The following is a 15,610-nucleotide window of genomic DNA, read 5'->3' on the forward strand; positions in this document are numbered from 1 at the left end:
AAAAGATTTAAATTCACCCTGAAAATTTGAAATACATCACAAATAATATATATGTCTTATTGTAAACATAACAAAGACAACAAGGAACCTTTTGGAAACAGAAATAACAAAAATCTAAAACTTTGTTCAAGAAAAGAGGGACAGATCTTTCTTCATAAACCTTTCAAACCTTTGGTTGAAATGGCTCCTTTAATTCAAGTCTCCATTCTAGACCAGAGAAAACTAAAGAGAATGCAATTAAGCTAATCCATTTGTAGTCTAAACAGAGGAGCTGGCAGTTTATCTTGAGGAAATAAATAAAGGTGCAGAAGTTAATTAGACCGTAATATGTGCAGTCTAATTAACTGCACAACCAATGCGGACGCAGCTCCACCACTATGAAGAATTGAACTCAACTCATCCTGTGGATTTAACAAATGGAGCTGGAAGAAGGAGAGTGGAACTCAGGAAGAGGATAAAAAGCTAGCAGAGCTCAAATGGTTTGATTGGGATCAGTTTGGATCAGACAGATCCAACTGAATTAATGCAGATTTCTCTGCAGATGCAACCAGGAGGAATTTTGCTTTGAACATATGACTGAAAACATAAAGCAGAAAAACTTCACTTATTCCGTTATGACTAACTCATGATCACAATTGACAAATGACTTTTATTTATCTTGATTATCTGGCTTTACAATTAATAGCACAGAATATTCAACAACATTTTACAATAAAATATTAATTTGTTTAAAAAAACATTACATTCAACCTTTATTTTTTGTCACCAAGCGCTCAAAGTTGCCCTTCTGGTCCATGAAATGTTATTTTTGGTGTTATCCATGTTGAAAGACCTTTATCAACCAACATAACTCCCTGTCATCTTAGTATTATGTTCAGAGCAACATATGTCTTATTTATGTAATGTGAAAGATTGCTAAACATAAACTTGAATTGAACAATTTTTAAAATAAACTATGTATTCAATTGGACAAAAATGTTAATATGCTGGTTACCAAAATACGAAACTACCAGAACAATGAAGGGAAGTGTCTTTTGAACAAAAAAATACATTGAACTTTCTTAGCTTCTCAAATATAATACATTAACTCAAATAACAGCTGACTCAAAACAAAAAACTGCTTTCTGTCAGGAAAGCTGACCATTATTCTTTTATGTAGAGCACAGCCTGAGGGCATATGCTGGTCTTTTCAGAGGGTGTCGTTACTTTTTTCTGAGGTCATCGTACATTTCCCAGGTGCCCGGGGACCTCTTACAAAACGCCACATAATGCCCAATTGTTTCAGGCGTTGGACCCTCCTGAAATGCTATGATGGCTTTCAGTGTGAATCTCTGACGGAAATTCACTGAGGGAAAACTACTTAGGGTTGGGGACACTTTGCTCCACAGTTGTGGCACAGAATTGTCCAAGGTCTGTGTCAATCCAGACAAGTTCTCGCGCTCTGTGACAGGGTAAATCCCAGCAGATTTAGGAAACTCAATTAACCCGTTAGATGGAGAGCTGGTTAGCACATCTGCCCTCTCAGGAGAGGAAGTAGAGAGTGAGAGAGTAGAGAAAGAGGGGGGGTGGGGGTGGGGGGTTGCACCACAACACTGGGAATGGACACTGTCATCTGCAATTTTGCTTTTAAGGTTTGATTTGCACACTTCTGACATGATGGGGTTACCATGAGTGTCATTACCTTAATGCTACAGCGGCAATGCTGCGTATTAGGACCTTTGCTTCCTCTAAAGATTGCGACTTGACCAGCTGTGCCATTGAACGTACATAGAAGTCTTTCACCCAATGAGGTTGTTTCCTCAAACAATCCCACTGGGAAATCCTTTTGATCAGGTGTGCCACATCCACTCAGATGAAGCATGGGGGCAGTTTGCTGCATTTGTTTTGAAGCAGAACACCGAAGCACTCATTTACATAGCTCTTCAAATCAGAAAAATGTGTAAAATCCTTAACTAATGTACCAAGTATAGCTAAAGAAAAATCTGAAATTGCCTCTTTTGGGACTGGTGCTCCAGTGCGAATCCATTCTGACAGCCATCTTGTGATTGCCTGGACATCATGTCTCTCTGACAGCATTTGAACCACAGAGATGTGGGAGTTGTCGCTTCCTGTTAAAGCTCCTTGATACAGGAATATATGTCCAGACAAGCCGTTCGGCCTGACAAGTTGTTATTTTTACAACTGAGGCAGTTGCATCAAGAGCAACCATAGGGTGTTTGTCTGGTACATCATCATTTGGGTAGGACTCCACTAGTGACAGAAGAATCTGTCTAATCCAATGTCACTAATACTTCCACTGTGAGGATAACTACATTTTATTGCCTGTAGTGACAATACTGGGTTTTTATGAGCCATTTCAGATTCATGTTGTTCTTGTTTGGCTTTACGTATAGTTGCTAAATTTGGTAGATGACTTGGCTCAGGGTCTCCAGTGTCCATCAGTTTTTCTGTCTGTGATGCTCTCCACACATGTGGCTGCAGTCTACCTTCACAAAGTTCTTTTTTAACTTCTGCATGCAGTCTTCCAGAAAATGGTCTCTTTGAAAACCTTGTGTGCAGGGATTCATCCATGTTTTCCATCACACACCGAACTGCATGTCTGCTTCCTTTTCACATGTAATGTACAGTTGACCCTTGCACTCTTTACAGAAACCTCTTATTTTTATGAAAATAAGAGCTTTATAAGAGGTCTAAATTTAATTTACAACTTTTTTCTACATATTTGTTGAAACTGTCATTGTCGTAACAGTAAGAGAAATATAACCTGTAAAAAAAAAAAAAAAAAGGAGCTTCTCTGCCTTCTCCCAGCGCTAAATATAAGCAATCAATTATGATTGACGTCACAAAAATAACACTTTTTGTGATGTCAATCATGCTCATATACAGAGGGCTCACTCTCTTCCCCTTGCCTGGCTCTAATATATATAAAAATGTATTGATAAAGCTGTACAAGGGCAGTTTCTCATTTTGAAAGTTCTTTATCCATTAACCCACTTGGACAAACAGCTACTATCACAAAACTTTCTTTTCACAGAAAACACAGCAGAAATATTTAATCAAATCTACTCTTCTTCCTCCTCGCCCTTAAGTTGTAATGATGTAGATATTATTTGATATTATATATAATACATATATAATATTTGAAACATAATCAACTACAAATTTAACAGTGGTACTTGACTTAATGTAATGTTTTAATTGTTGATTCTTTGCTACATGACTGTGTTCTTGTGTTTTTATGATGTAAAGCACTTTGAAATGCCTTGTTGCTGAAATGTGCTATACAAATAAAATTGATTGATTGATTATTGAAACTAATACCAACTTTTGGCATTTACATTTGTTTACCTTTAAAGTGAACAAAGCACTGTTTTCTTTCTCTACAGACTTTATTCCTAATATTTTGTCATTTAATCTCATTGAATTAGAAACTTGAGGAAGTTTGCTGTTGCTGCCATACAATAATAGAGCTTCAAGGACAACTGCTTGATGACATTACAGACTGATGGTATAGTATAGTCCAACACAAAATGTTGCTGAATTGACTTGAAAGATCTCAACATTATCGGAGAGATAATGTTGACATTTCTCTCTGATAGGATGGACAGATGTCTCCTCTACTTGTTCTTGCCAAGTGTCCTCTGTTTCTCTGCATGCTCAACGATCTTCTCCTCCACAAAAAGACCTTTCCGTCGACGGACAGCGTTCATGTATTTCAGGGCCTGGTTCACAGAGTCCGCCTTCTCTCCAAAATGCAGGTATTCTTCTTCTGTGGTAGGAACCCAGTATGGGTCACTGCTGATCACCTGGTTTACAAACATAACAGGTAGAGTCACCATGTGTTCATAAACAGTATAACCTCAAATGGGGATGCAGTTGAGTGTGTTTATGCAAAAGAAAAAAAAATTCTGACAACTGCAAAACAACCCTCATTTATGGAATATGTATTTATTACTGTACATAAATTCCTAAATTTTACTTTTGCCCATAAAATTTATTTTGAATAAAAAAGCAACAGGATAATTTTATGCATACCTTTGATCATTTATTTGTTTAGAGGACTTTTGAAACATGTAAGGTAAACATCAGCAGACAAGGAAGTTTTTTAGAAATTGTAGTTGCTACCAACTGGTTCCTTTTAAATGGGTTCAAACTGTGTCAGGGATTCCCCCAGTGTAGTATAAACCTATATGCCCGCCATGCTTTACTAGCCACCCGCCAGGCCAACCGTTGCTTGTTTTTGTTTTTAGAAAAATTAATACAAAAAAAAATATATATATATATTTTTTACAATAAATCCGTATTGAAAGCATCTCTGTTGCTCTGACCGATGGACCAAATTTATTCCTAAAAGATAAGTTTATAGTTTATGCATTTAAAGCCGGGAGAGCAGAAAAATCACACAGCTGGCGCCTCTGCGCGTTGCCTTTCCACTTTGCCTTGCGTGCTGCCCTGCTTGATCTCTGAAGTTTCCCTCAGTGCAGATCGTGTGCTTCTCCTTTCACTCAAACTGGACACAGGCTGACCTGTGTGGATATGTACATCAAACCCCTGTATGGAATTATTTTTCTTTGGCGAACTCCACATGAAGGTAAGAGTTTAAAACAAACCGCGTTAGCTCTGGTTGCACAGCTCTACATGAACCGCAGGAGTAACTTGTAGTCACGCTTTCAGAGGTGCAGGTTGAGGGAGTGGTGAGAATGATTTATATTTGTGAACAAAGAATTATGTAGAGCGTTTATATATCAAAACACTGCCCAGTGCCTGACTCTGTCCTCCCTGTAAAGTTAATGTCTGTTCCAGGTTGGCTGGTGTGTTAGTGGTTAATGAACCAGCGCTCTTTTGCTCTCGGTGAAGACAGACGCTTTTTTCCTCTGCTCCCTCCCTGCCCTGCTTGCTCTGTTTTTTGTCTTTTTCTATATTTTTGGAGCCTTTCTTTGTACATCCTCTGAATTTACAAATTATGGATCTGGTCAACTGGTTTCTCAATGCAATTGATCAGATTTTCTCAACGAGAAGACTGGGCACAAGAGAGTCCTCTTTTCCTCCGGGGCCACACCTGGCTGGATTCACCCTGGATTTATTCATGACAACAGGATTTCTGCTGTTTGGAGCTTGCGGTTACGTGGCTTATCGATAAATTTGTGATGGACTTGGCCGAACTAGCAAACACTCAGACTGTTGGTGTGGACAGAGATGCAAGTTGGATGCGAGTCTTGCTGAGACTCACAGCCCAGATGAGCTGCGGAGTTTTCGGTGGAATCTTGGAGAAGATTGATGGAATCGATCCTGGAGAAGTTTCCAGTTTCGGCTCAGTGGAACGACCAAACTAATGTGGATAATTGGGAACTGAGATGTATCGGAGAGACTTTAGGGAAGATTGATTTAGATACCTGACCTAAGACATTCTGTATCTGAATTGGCTTTCCCCATGTTGCCTTGGAAGGGCTTCATATTTCTAATCTCCTTGAATATATGTAAACATAACGCTTCTTCTCACCTTACCCTGCTGTGGACTTCATGCAGCTGTGGAGCTGAGAACTCCCAAGGACATTTTTCGATAACATCTTCATCAGACTTCTGCCGGGAGGCTGAGCAACGTGGTTTCATGGCCCTCTGATGTCACTGCCTTCACTCATGTCTTTGTTTTGACCTTTGTTTTGTCTGAATGTTGCCATTTGCCTTTTTTATTTTATTTTGTTAGAAACTGTGGAGTACTCACTTTTAACCCAGAAAAGGAATTAGAACAAACTTAGAATGCAGAAAAACATCTTAAAGAAGAGGAACATTTAGTTTTTATTATTACTTAGAAACTGTGAAGTACTCATTATTTTGACAAATTTAGAGCACACTTAGAAAATCTAGAGAATACTTACTTATATTTATCTCCCAACCCTGGACAGGAGTATCTAGTTTACATACTTAAGATCAACATTAGATTCTTTTTCTTCTTTTGCTCTTTCCTTTGGTTTGTTGTTTTATTTGTATTTCCTTTTAATTCATGTTTTTAATTCATGTGAAGCACTTTGTATTGCCTTGTTTCTGAAAATGTGCTACATAAATAAAATTACCTTTACCTTTACTAACCACTCATCATGCAGGTTCAGCCCGGTGAGGAGCTTTTGCACTCGTCTCGTAGCCATGCTTCACGCTGGTTTTATATTATTTTATTATTAATTCTATTATTATTTTCCTGGTTACATGAAAAATCAAATGCTTTGTCCACTTAGTCAGCCAGAGTTAATCCGCGGAGATCTGAAAAACTCGTCCCTAAAAGCTCGGACCAACCAAAACAGTTTCTATGGCGCTTATTAAAAACTCAACAGACATGAAATGGAAGAGCTACTGAAGCCACATTAGCAGCATTGAATCAAATCTCTACGGACAGTGCAGCAGATTTAACTCACCATGCAGGGCCATTCCAAGGCTGCATGAGGCCTGGAGCAGAATTTGACTTGGGGGCCCCTTTTGTTGCTAAAAACATCAGCACCTCTAACAACTTCTGTGTTAGATTTAATCTGGGAGAGGAGGACTAGTTTAATTGGTCAACCTAAAAAGCAATAAGTTATAATTGTAGTTTATTAATCTGTATTTGTGAACAAACAAATCAAACTCAAAGATTAAACTCACAGCATCAGATTGTTGCTATGGTAACAAAACAATTTAACTATGAAGATTGGTCTTTGAACTTTTACAAAGTAAACTTGCCAGCTCCGTAAAATCTTACATTTCAATGTTAAACCATTTAAAATATTTTAATATATGTATGCTGAAACCATTAAATCAAATTTAGCAGCATTGATAATCTCAATAAACAAATGTTACATTTATATATCTGTCTTAAAATATTAGCATTTATGGGACATCTGGGGGCCTTATGGAGCTGCTGACTTAATTTGGATTAAACAGAAGTTCAAATAATTGATATTAATTTTGTTTGTATTTTTTCATTTGTTGTTTTTAAGACTCATTGTGGGTTTAGATAGCATTTCACTTGTGGTTTTTTCCCTTAACATATAATTACCAACTAATATTTTTACATTTCCTGTCTACTTAACATCTTTTAATACAAAAACATGATAAACCGCCTCAGCACCCCGACTACTGGGCTTAGCAAGTTTTCTGGGGGAAACCCTCATAACAGAGAAACAGCCTTTATCCAGCAATGTATTGATGAGAATCAGCTAAACAAAGCTAAACCATACATAACATGTTCACACTCTGTCTGGCTCCTGTTTTATATAAGTAAAACCTGCACAGTCCTGTTAGCACCAGTATTATACAGATGCCAGATGAATACAAAACACATCAGTCTTCAGTGTTTTTGCTTAAAGCTTCAATTCTAATTATCCCATAGCATGATCCACTAACCCTTACAAGAAGATTTTAGAAACATGTGGAAGTTAAGGGAATGTCTGAGATAAACATACCTGCTCTGCAGCCAATTCTATGTAAGTACTACTTACATATTTTTTTTGATATTTCAAGTTTCTGTAATTTTTTGTCAGAAAAACCAGTCTGTTGATTATGATAGGTGAAAGCAATAAAAAGTTAAAACATCTGAGGGGATGAACACTTTTCTAGGCACCATAGATTTGTTTGGTGGCCAGGTAAAGTGGGGATTCTAATAATTCTAAACTCCTTCCATTTTCAAAGAATGAAGAGTTCACCATATTTAGGATGTTCAGATTGAACAAATTGTTTTTGTATCTTGCATTCAATCTGGTACAGGAAGCATACAAGTCATTGCGCTGACTTGATATCGTCGCCTTCCAAAACCACTTTGTCAATAAATGACCTGGACCATTATTTTAGAAAGGTGACAATATTCTGGTTTCTTCTCTAATAAACACAGTCAGCTGTGACACCTTGAATAAACAAGGGTGTTCCATTTCAAATCACATTCAATCAACTAAACTTTTTATAGAAGGACTCCCACAAATGTGCAAAACAACATCAATATGAGTTGGAAGTCAACACCTACGTTCTATTTTGACTCTCAGAACAAATGCTTGTCTAAATTTACAAAATTTCTAAAACCGTGCTTTTACTTTGATACTCTCAGCTAGCTTGTGTTGAACTTTTTTTGAGAAAATTAATGAAATGAGTTTTAAAATAATTTTGACTTGGCAAAAAGTGTGGGGAAAAAGAGATATGAATACGTTCTGATGGTACTGTATAAAAATGATCAAATAATGATCACATGACTTTTATAGCAGAGGATAAACAAATTCTGGCTTTTTATAAAAGAATGGCTAAAGAGTTCACCTCCCAGTGGCTGAAAACCAGCTGTGGACTGGCCAGTCCACTTGTCCTCTTGCGGATCTCATCAGCAAATCCGAAGCTCTCAGCCACAGGAAGAACAGCTGTGATGATAAACATATCTGTCCCTTCTTTCATCTCTTCATGGAGGACTCGACCTTCTCGCTTTCCAAGTACACCATAAACCCGGCCTTATGAAGGACAAACAACAAGCAAAGTTAGGGTAGCAACTGCTGAGATCATCCAAAAAAAAAAAAACAGCATGGCAATTTTATTTACGTAACATTTTCAGCAACAAGGCAATTTAAAGTGCTCTACATGATTAACAGGAAAATAAAACAGGAAACCAGCAAAAAACATTGCTTCACTGCAGTGAAGTAGGAAAAGCGATGACAGGGTATAAAACAGACGAGACTTTATAAGGTTCCAGTTGGTGTTAATCAAAGGAAACTCAAACCAAATAGGTTTAAGAATTAGATTTATTAGTTAGTTTATTCTTTGTCGCTGTACACATGTTGCCATGGCTACTTTTGCATCCAAAAAACATGAATGCCAGAGTAGTTTCTCAGGAGAAGGTTTTTGATGCACTCAAAATAAAAAGCACTCATGGAGAGTTTTCTGGTTTCAAAAAGAGCCTTTTTAATGCTTGTAAGATTAACAGAAATATACGGTGGCCGACAGGTGCAAATGCGCAGCAAAAGAGAAAACATGCAAACAAAAAAGAAGACACCCCCGAATGAAATGCAGCAAATAAAAAGAGAGACGCAAACACCCCCGAATGAAATGCAGCAAATAAAAAGAGAGACGCAAACACCCCCGAATGAAATGCAGCAAATAAAAAGAGAGACGCAAACACCCCCGAATGAAATGCAGCAAATAAAAAGAGAGACGCAAACACCCCCGAATGAAATGCAGCAAATAAAAAGAGAGACGCAAACACCCCCGAATGAAATGCAGCAAATAAAAAGAGACGCAAACACCCCCGAATGAAATGCAGCAAATAAAAAGTGTTGAAAACGGAAGTGCTCCAGACCACTAGGGGGAGTCAAAGAAAATAGTATTCATTTCTATGGGACCAGATGCAAGATTCTTCTTCTTCTTCTTCTTCTTGGTATTTATTGGCGGTTGGCAACAAACTTACAGTAGCATTACCGCCACTTACCAGTATGGAGTGTGGTTCGAGATGGTCTATAAACTTTCACTTTCTACCTTTTCCCTCCATTAACTCCTGATTAAACATACCCCCACACATACACACCTGCTTATATTATCCAACTTGCTTATAGCTTTATATACCCCTCTTTGATATTCTTTACACACTCACACCCAACTTGCTCTACTCATATCCTATGAAATAGCTTTGTTTTTTTAAGATACCGAATAATTATTTGAATATGTCTACTCCCGAAATCTCTCCTCAAAAATTCTATTAAATTAAACCTTTCTTTAATACCTACACACTCTCTCAGCATGCATCTTCTCTCTTCTTCATACTTACAACACTCTAAAATAACATGCTCTATTGTTTCAGACTTCTCACAATAATCACACTTTCCAGATGCAAGATTCAGAGATACCTTTACTTTCTTTCAAATTTCTTTCTCTGAATCTTGCATCTGGTCCCATAGAAATGAATACTATTTTCTTTGACTCCCCCTAGTGGTCTGGAGCACTTCCGTTTTCAACACTTTTTATTTGCTGCATTTCATTCGGGGGTGTTTGCTTCTCACTTTTTATTTGCTGCATTTCATTCGGGGGTGTTTGCGTCTCTCTTTTTATTTGCTGCATTTCATTCGGGGGTGTCTTCTTTTTTGTTTGCATGTTTTCTCTTTTGCTGCGCATTTGCACCTGTCGGCCACCGTAGAAATATTCTCAGAGTTGACTTCATATAAAAAATTTAAATATAAACATTAATTTTGTGGTAGAAAAAGTGTTTGACGCCTCATTTAATCTCTAAACAATTAGATCAACCACAGAAGCTGCTTTTGCTTGTTAATCATAGCAGGAGGCTGACCAGACGAGGAGGCCCTAAGCAATAAATAAAGAAATAAGGAAACAAAGCTTTTTTCAGATTGGCCTAAATGATGAAACATTTCTTAAAAGCTACGAACTATTTATGCAATGATGTATTAAGAAAAATACACGGGGCGTGCTGTGGTGGCGTAGGGGATAGTGCGACCCACGCTTGGAGGCCTTGAGTCCTTTACGCGGCCGTTGCAGGTTCGATTTCCGGACCCGGCGACATTTGCTGCATGTCTTCCCCCCTGTCCTTCCCCCTTTCCTGTCAGCCTACTTTCATATAAGGGACACTAGAGCCCACAAAAAAAAAACCTGGAGAGAAGAGAAAAAAAAAAAAGAAAGAAAAATACACCCTTACCCAGCACCTCAGCAGTTGCCATGATCTCACAAGTGTACATGGCTGCCATCAGTCTCTGGGGCTGAGCCTGGAAGGCATGCCGGCATGCCTCCTTCATGGCTGCGATCAGCTGGCCAGATACTGGCCCATAGCAGTCCACAGAAGAAGCATCCATCTTTCGCTCTGCTATCACATCTTCACTGTTTCCATGTGAATTGACATCTTGCAATGCTTCAGGGGAAACAGAGTCCTCTTTCAAGGTGTCTGGATTTTGTGAAAAAGCTACAGACTCGACATCCCACCTCTCAACCGAGAAGCAAACTCCCATCAGGGGTTCTTCACACATGGGACCAGACAGGGTTACAAGTTGGAAACCACTGATGATACTGTTATCAAAGTCTCGGAGTGGAGAAGCTGGAGCTCTAACTTGATCATTACTGTGTCTCCACTCAAGACACTGCCACACTGATGGTCGGCTGTAGTCTTTAATGCTGTTCAGAAGAATGTTGGGACCATACCTGAAAACAAACACAAAAACCAACCAAATTACCAACCCCATGAAGTAATATTAACAGAAAAATGCTGCATGAATTTGCACCATCATTCATAAAAGCTGAGACTGTTTGGAAATGGTTAAATCTGATCAGGAACGCCACCAAGACTGACCTCCGAGGCCCAAAAGCCCAGATCCGTTCCACAGCGTTCCGCCACTTTCTTCCCTGCAGCAAGCTCTGAAGATGGTCTTTCAGTTCTGCAATAGCCTCCAGGGTCCTGAGATTTATGTCCATGGCTCTCCCCTCCCTGAGGGATGAGTTCATCAGCTCCAGAGTCCGAATTACCTCAGAGTTTCTCTCCAAGAGAACAGTCACCTCTGTCCAGAAAGACAAGACAGCTGAGCTGAAGTCATCAACAAGTTAGTAGCCAGTAAAAATACATTCAAACTTCAAACTCACTGACACATACAGTGCATCACTGTTCAAGTTCCTTTGTGTTTTTAACCTCAAACATCAAATGAAGCCTAGGCGCAAATTCAAACTGGAAGACTCTTTAGCCCCACCCGCATCATCCAATCGGCGCGTCCCGCTCATCACCGCCGACCTATCAACGCTGGACCAAGCCACGTCACGTCCAATCACCAACCAAGGCCCAGTTGATAAGGACCTCCATCCATGGCATCTTCCGCTTTCCAGCTGCGCTCAACCCTACTCCACCCCTTCTCCACCTCCACTCTTCAGGTTCCCATCCTTCACCGACCTCCACCACCAGTGTCGGGTCCCGGGGGATGACATTCCTAACCTACATCGGGAATGCTCATCCGAGCTGATCGCAATTCACAGCTCAATGTCCTCAGCCGGGGCCCGAGCGCCAAAGAACTTTAAATTCATGCATGTCAATAAACCTTTTTAATCGCTGTTTTTTCCGTCTGAGTCTCTCCAGATTGAAATACCACTTTATTCATTTAAAGGAATTCAAGCCACACTTGGATTAAGTTAGTGTGTGTTTGTGTGATACCTTGTGGTAATGGGATGGCCCGTACACAGACAGTAGCAAGTCTGTTAGGAGTGGTGAGGGTAACAAGACCATCAGGATCCACATGCTGGCAGTCAGATGAACGACCCTGAGAGAGTTCTTCTTTCACCTAAAACACAGCCAACTGTAAGCCGGTGGTTATTTCCGCTGCTCATAATGAGTCAAAAGCTTTCAGTAATTTATGACTGAATCAAAGAAAAAGACTCATTTACTCCTCGTATAAATTTCTTCAAAGTTTCTTTGAATATCTGTAAAAGATAGTGACTCTGTCTTCATTCTGAAAAACATCAATGTTTTCATGGCTGACTCACCTGATGAATGACAGCAACTTTTTGTTGCTTGCCAAGTTCCTCATTCACCATATCCACCTTTGGAGGTCTCACCACAGTTTCTCTGAATGGAATTATGGGCTTAGACACACTAATCTCTATCTTGGCAAACCTTCAGAGACAAATTAGACAAAGTGAAGAAGTAATTAGTGCAATACTGACTCCTGTATTATAAAATCTATTCAAAACTTTCTACAATTAACACAAAATATCCAGTGTAACCTTCAACAAAATGCACAACTTACTCTTTCCAGTCAATCTGCAATGTATGTATATTATTTGATATTAAGCAGTAGTTCTACACTGTCAAATCTGTTTTGGTAAAGCTAAAAAAAAGAAAATGCTTGTGACTTTGATTGAACTTCTTTAGGCAATCAAAATAGGCCAGTACTTGAGCAGTACTTTTTCACACAGAGCAGATCAAAACAGTCAACTTAAGTGAAGTTTATTAGTTTAGCACATTTCAACAACAAGTGCATTAAAATATAGTACAATAAACAAATAAAACCTTACACTGCAGTGGCAAAATAAAGCAAAGTAATTAAAAGTTGTGTCAAGTAAAGGGGAGCTAAAAGAGAGAACTTAAAGAGTACTTAAAAATTAATATCTTAAAATAACAAAAGATTGTGTGAATTAAAAAATGTATTAAAAAATATCATTGTGACTGCCCTACAGTTTAAACGGACTAAGAAGCAGCATTACTTCTGGATAATTACAGCAATACTTTGATTAGTCTAATAATCAAAGTAGTAATCATGTTAGATGTATCTATAATGAGAAATAACATATAACTGCAATCAAAGATCACTGATGTTGTGTTGGAGGTAGACAGCAGGGGAAAGGTTAGGGGAAAAGGGGAACCAAGGAGGAGAGTGTATTGATCAGGAAACAGATGGACGACCCAAAGGAGGAATTCAGACTGCTGAGAGAAGAAGAGTGAGAGGGGTAAAGGATGGGGTGACCTTTGAGCAGCCCTGTGAAAAGAACACAGACACCAGACATAATGTCTGCAAGGCAAAGGTGGATCTGAGATAATCTGCTCAAGCAGACAGCCAATGAAATAAGTATGGCAACAGTGCTAGCCAGGAGGTTAAAGGTCAAATCCACCTCCTCCTAACCCTAACCCTCCTTCTAGTTAATCAGCCTATGGAATGAAGAGAGGTGTGATGTTCAGATGAAGGTCGTTAACTCTCCTCTATTATCCAGCTAAAAAGATTCTCTATGAATTCTGCTGTGGTTTATACTCTGTTTATACTAGTTCAGGAAACTAAACTTGAGGTGGGTAAATAGCTGGATTAATTATTAACTCTCTCAGGAGAAGCAAGGGGGTACCTGTGCAACAATAACAGTTGCAATCTGGACTGTTTTAATCAAAGGCAGCTCTGGGTTTTAGCCTTGATGTGGAGGAACACAGTGTATCAGCGGTTCTATTGTTTTCCAGAAGTTTCTTTCCATAGAAGCTGAATGCTGCTTCTCCATGTTTGGTTGTGGTTCTGCTAGGAATGCAGAGAAGAACCAGAACCAGAAGACCTGGGAGGTCTGGAATCTTGATGCAACAGATCTACTGTATTTTCTATGTATTTTGGTGCTAAACTGTTCAGTGATTTATAAACTAACATCAGTATTTTAAAGTCTATTCTCTGAGCTGTAAGGAGATTGTGGAGGAACTTTAGACCTGGGGTGATTCACTCTATCGTTCTGCTTTTAGTGAGAATGCCAGCAGAAGTGTTCTGGATGAGCTGTAGCTGGAGGATTGATTTTTAAGGCAGACATTTGAGGACTAAAGATAAATGCATGGATAAGTTTCTCTAGACCTTGCTGGGACATTAGTCATTTCTAGGGAACCAAGAGTAGTTTAACATGTTAGCCTAAATATGTTGTAATTTTCCTATTAGCTAAATAATTGCTGTTTGTGATACGCTAAAACTCATAATTGTCATGAGTTGGGGTTTGAAGTGGTGAGGACGGACATGGCAGGACGCAGGTATGGAGAAGAATGATGGTTTGAGTTTGATATTTTTTACTTTATAAAAATATTACATTACTGTTCAGTTATAAAGCACCTTAAATACCTGCAGTACCAAATATGATACACAAATTTTAACACAATTTAAATGTAATATAACCAAAACATTTCTAATTAATTGTGCATTATTTAAAAACATAAAACATTAATTTAAAAAAAGTGAATAACAATGCATTTATTATTTTTACTGTAAGTTGTCTGAAATTGGCAAAGACTTTCCTGGAAAATGCTTATGACCAAGAAGACATTTTGAAAAGAAACAAAAAGAAAAGCTGTTTTTCTGCCTGCAGTGCAATGATAATCCAGTAGATGGCAGAATACAAGTCTCAAATTACTGTATATACAAGAGGTTGTTTGGGTAAGTACTGGTCATGGTGTAAAAACAGAGACCACACAAACTTAGGTATCATACATGATACCAATGGCAATAATGTGTTTTTCTGAGCTGTCTTGAAAAGTAACATAAGCGCTAAGACGCTCACGCCGGTTTTACAATTGTGGAACAGAGATATGCTGCTGCTGTGTGGAGCTGCACAGGTGTGTGTTAGAATCACGGCAGCAAACCAGCAAAAGGCAAAGAACTTTGCACAGTTTATCCCTCAAGCTAACAATGAGTTGAGTAAAGCTGTTGGATTATTTTTAACAGTGTTCGTGGAACAACAAGGAGATTCGGAGTTTGAGAACAAAGACCATGAGCAGCAGAATATTTAGTTAAAAGCTGACAAAGATAATCAGGAGCATGGCCATGAAATTCTTTTTTTTGCCTTTTCATATTTACATTGTTTAACTACAAAGGTTTCTTTTATGATTTATCCTCTTTAATGAGGATAAAAGACTAGGTTTATCCTCAAACCAATTCTGTAAAAAAACAACAAAAAAACCTAAATCTGTTTAAATGTTTAATATTAGTCTATTAGCCTAATAGCATAATAGGACTTAATCAATTATGCTATTAGGTTAATGATTTGTTTTCCTTAGTTGTTCAAAAAACTTTTAATTAGTAATTTAATTACTAGACCTTTCCAAAATTTGGGGGTCCAGACCCCTGAATCCCTGGGATTTCCACTCATGCTGCTAATCCTGAATCTCCTGGCAGGACACCAACTA

At 38.5% G+C, this 15,610-nt stretch overlaps 1 protein-coding gene across 2 annotated transcripts in view; it reads right to left on the reverse strand.

Annotated features, from left to right (window-relative positions):
* Nucleotides 1-629: 629 nt before the first annotated feature.
* efl1 (elongation factor like GTPase 1) overlaps nucleotides 630-15,610 on the reverse strand; it is a 46,413-nt gene continuing 31,432 nt past the window's right edge. For both annotated transcript variants that reach the window (XM_023332442.1, XM_023332443.1), the window contains exons 18-23: nucleotides 12,460-12,589; nucleotides 12,131-12,257; nucleotides 11,285-11,489; nucleotides 10,640-11,136; nucleotides 8,269-8,453; nucleotides 630-3,806 (exon numbers count right to left, since the gene is read on the reverse strand). In XM_023332442.1, the coding sequence (XP_023188210.1) occupies nucleotides 3,618-3,806; nucleotides 8,269-8,453; nucleotides 10,640-11,136; nucleotides 11,285-11,489; nucleotides 12,131-12,257; nucleotides 12,460-12,589 (1,333 nt within the window). In that variant the 3' untranslated portion in view covers nucleotides 630-3,617. The remainder of the gene's footprint in view (nucleotides 3,807-8,268; nucleotides 8,454-10,639; nucleotides 11,137-11,284; nucleotides 11,490-12,130; nucleotides 12,258-12,459; nucleotides 12,590-15,610) is intronic.

This window comes from Xiphophorus maculatus, chromosome 4 (genome assembly GCF_002775205.1).
Source record: "Xiphophorus maculatus strain JP 163 A chromosome 4, X_maculatus-5.0-male, whole genome shotgun sequence".
NCBI classification, from domain to species: Eukaryota; Metazoa; Chordata; class Actinopteri; order Cyprinodontiformes; family Poeciliidae; genus Xiphophorus; species Xiphophorus maculatus.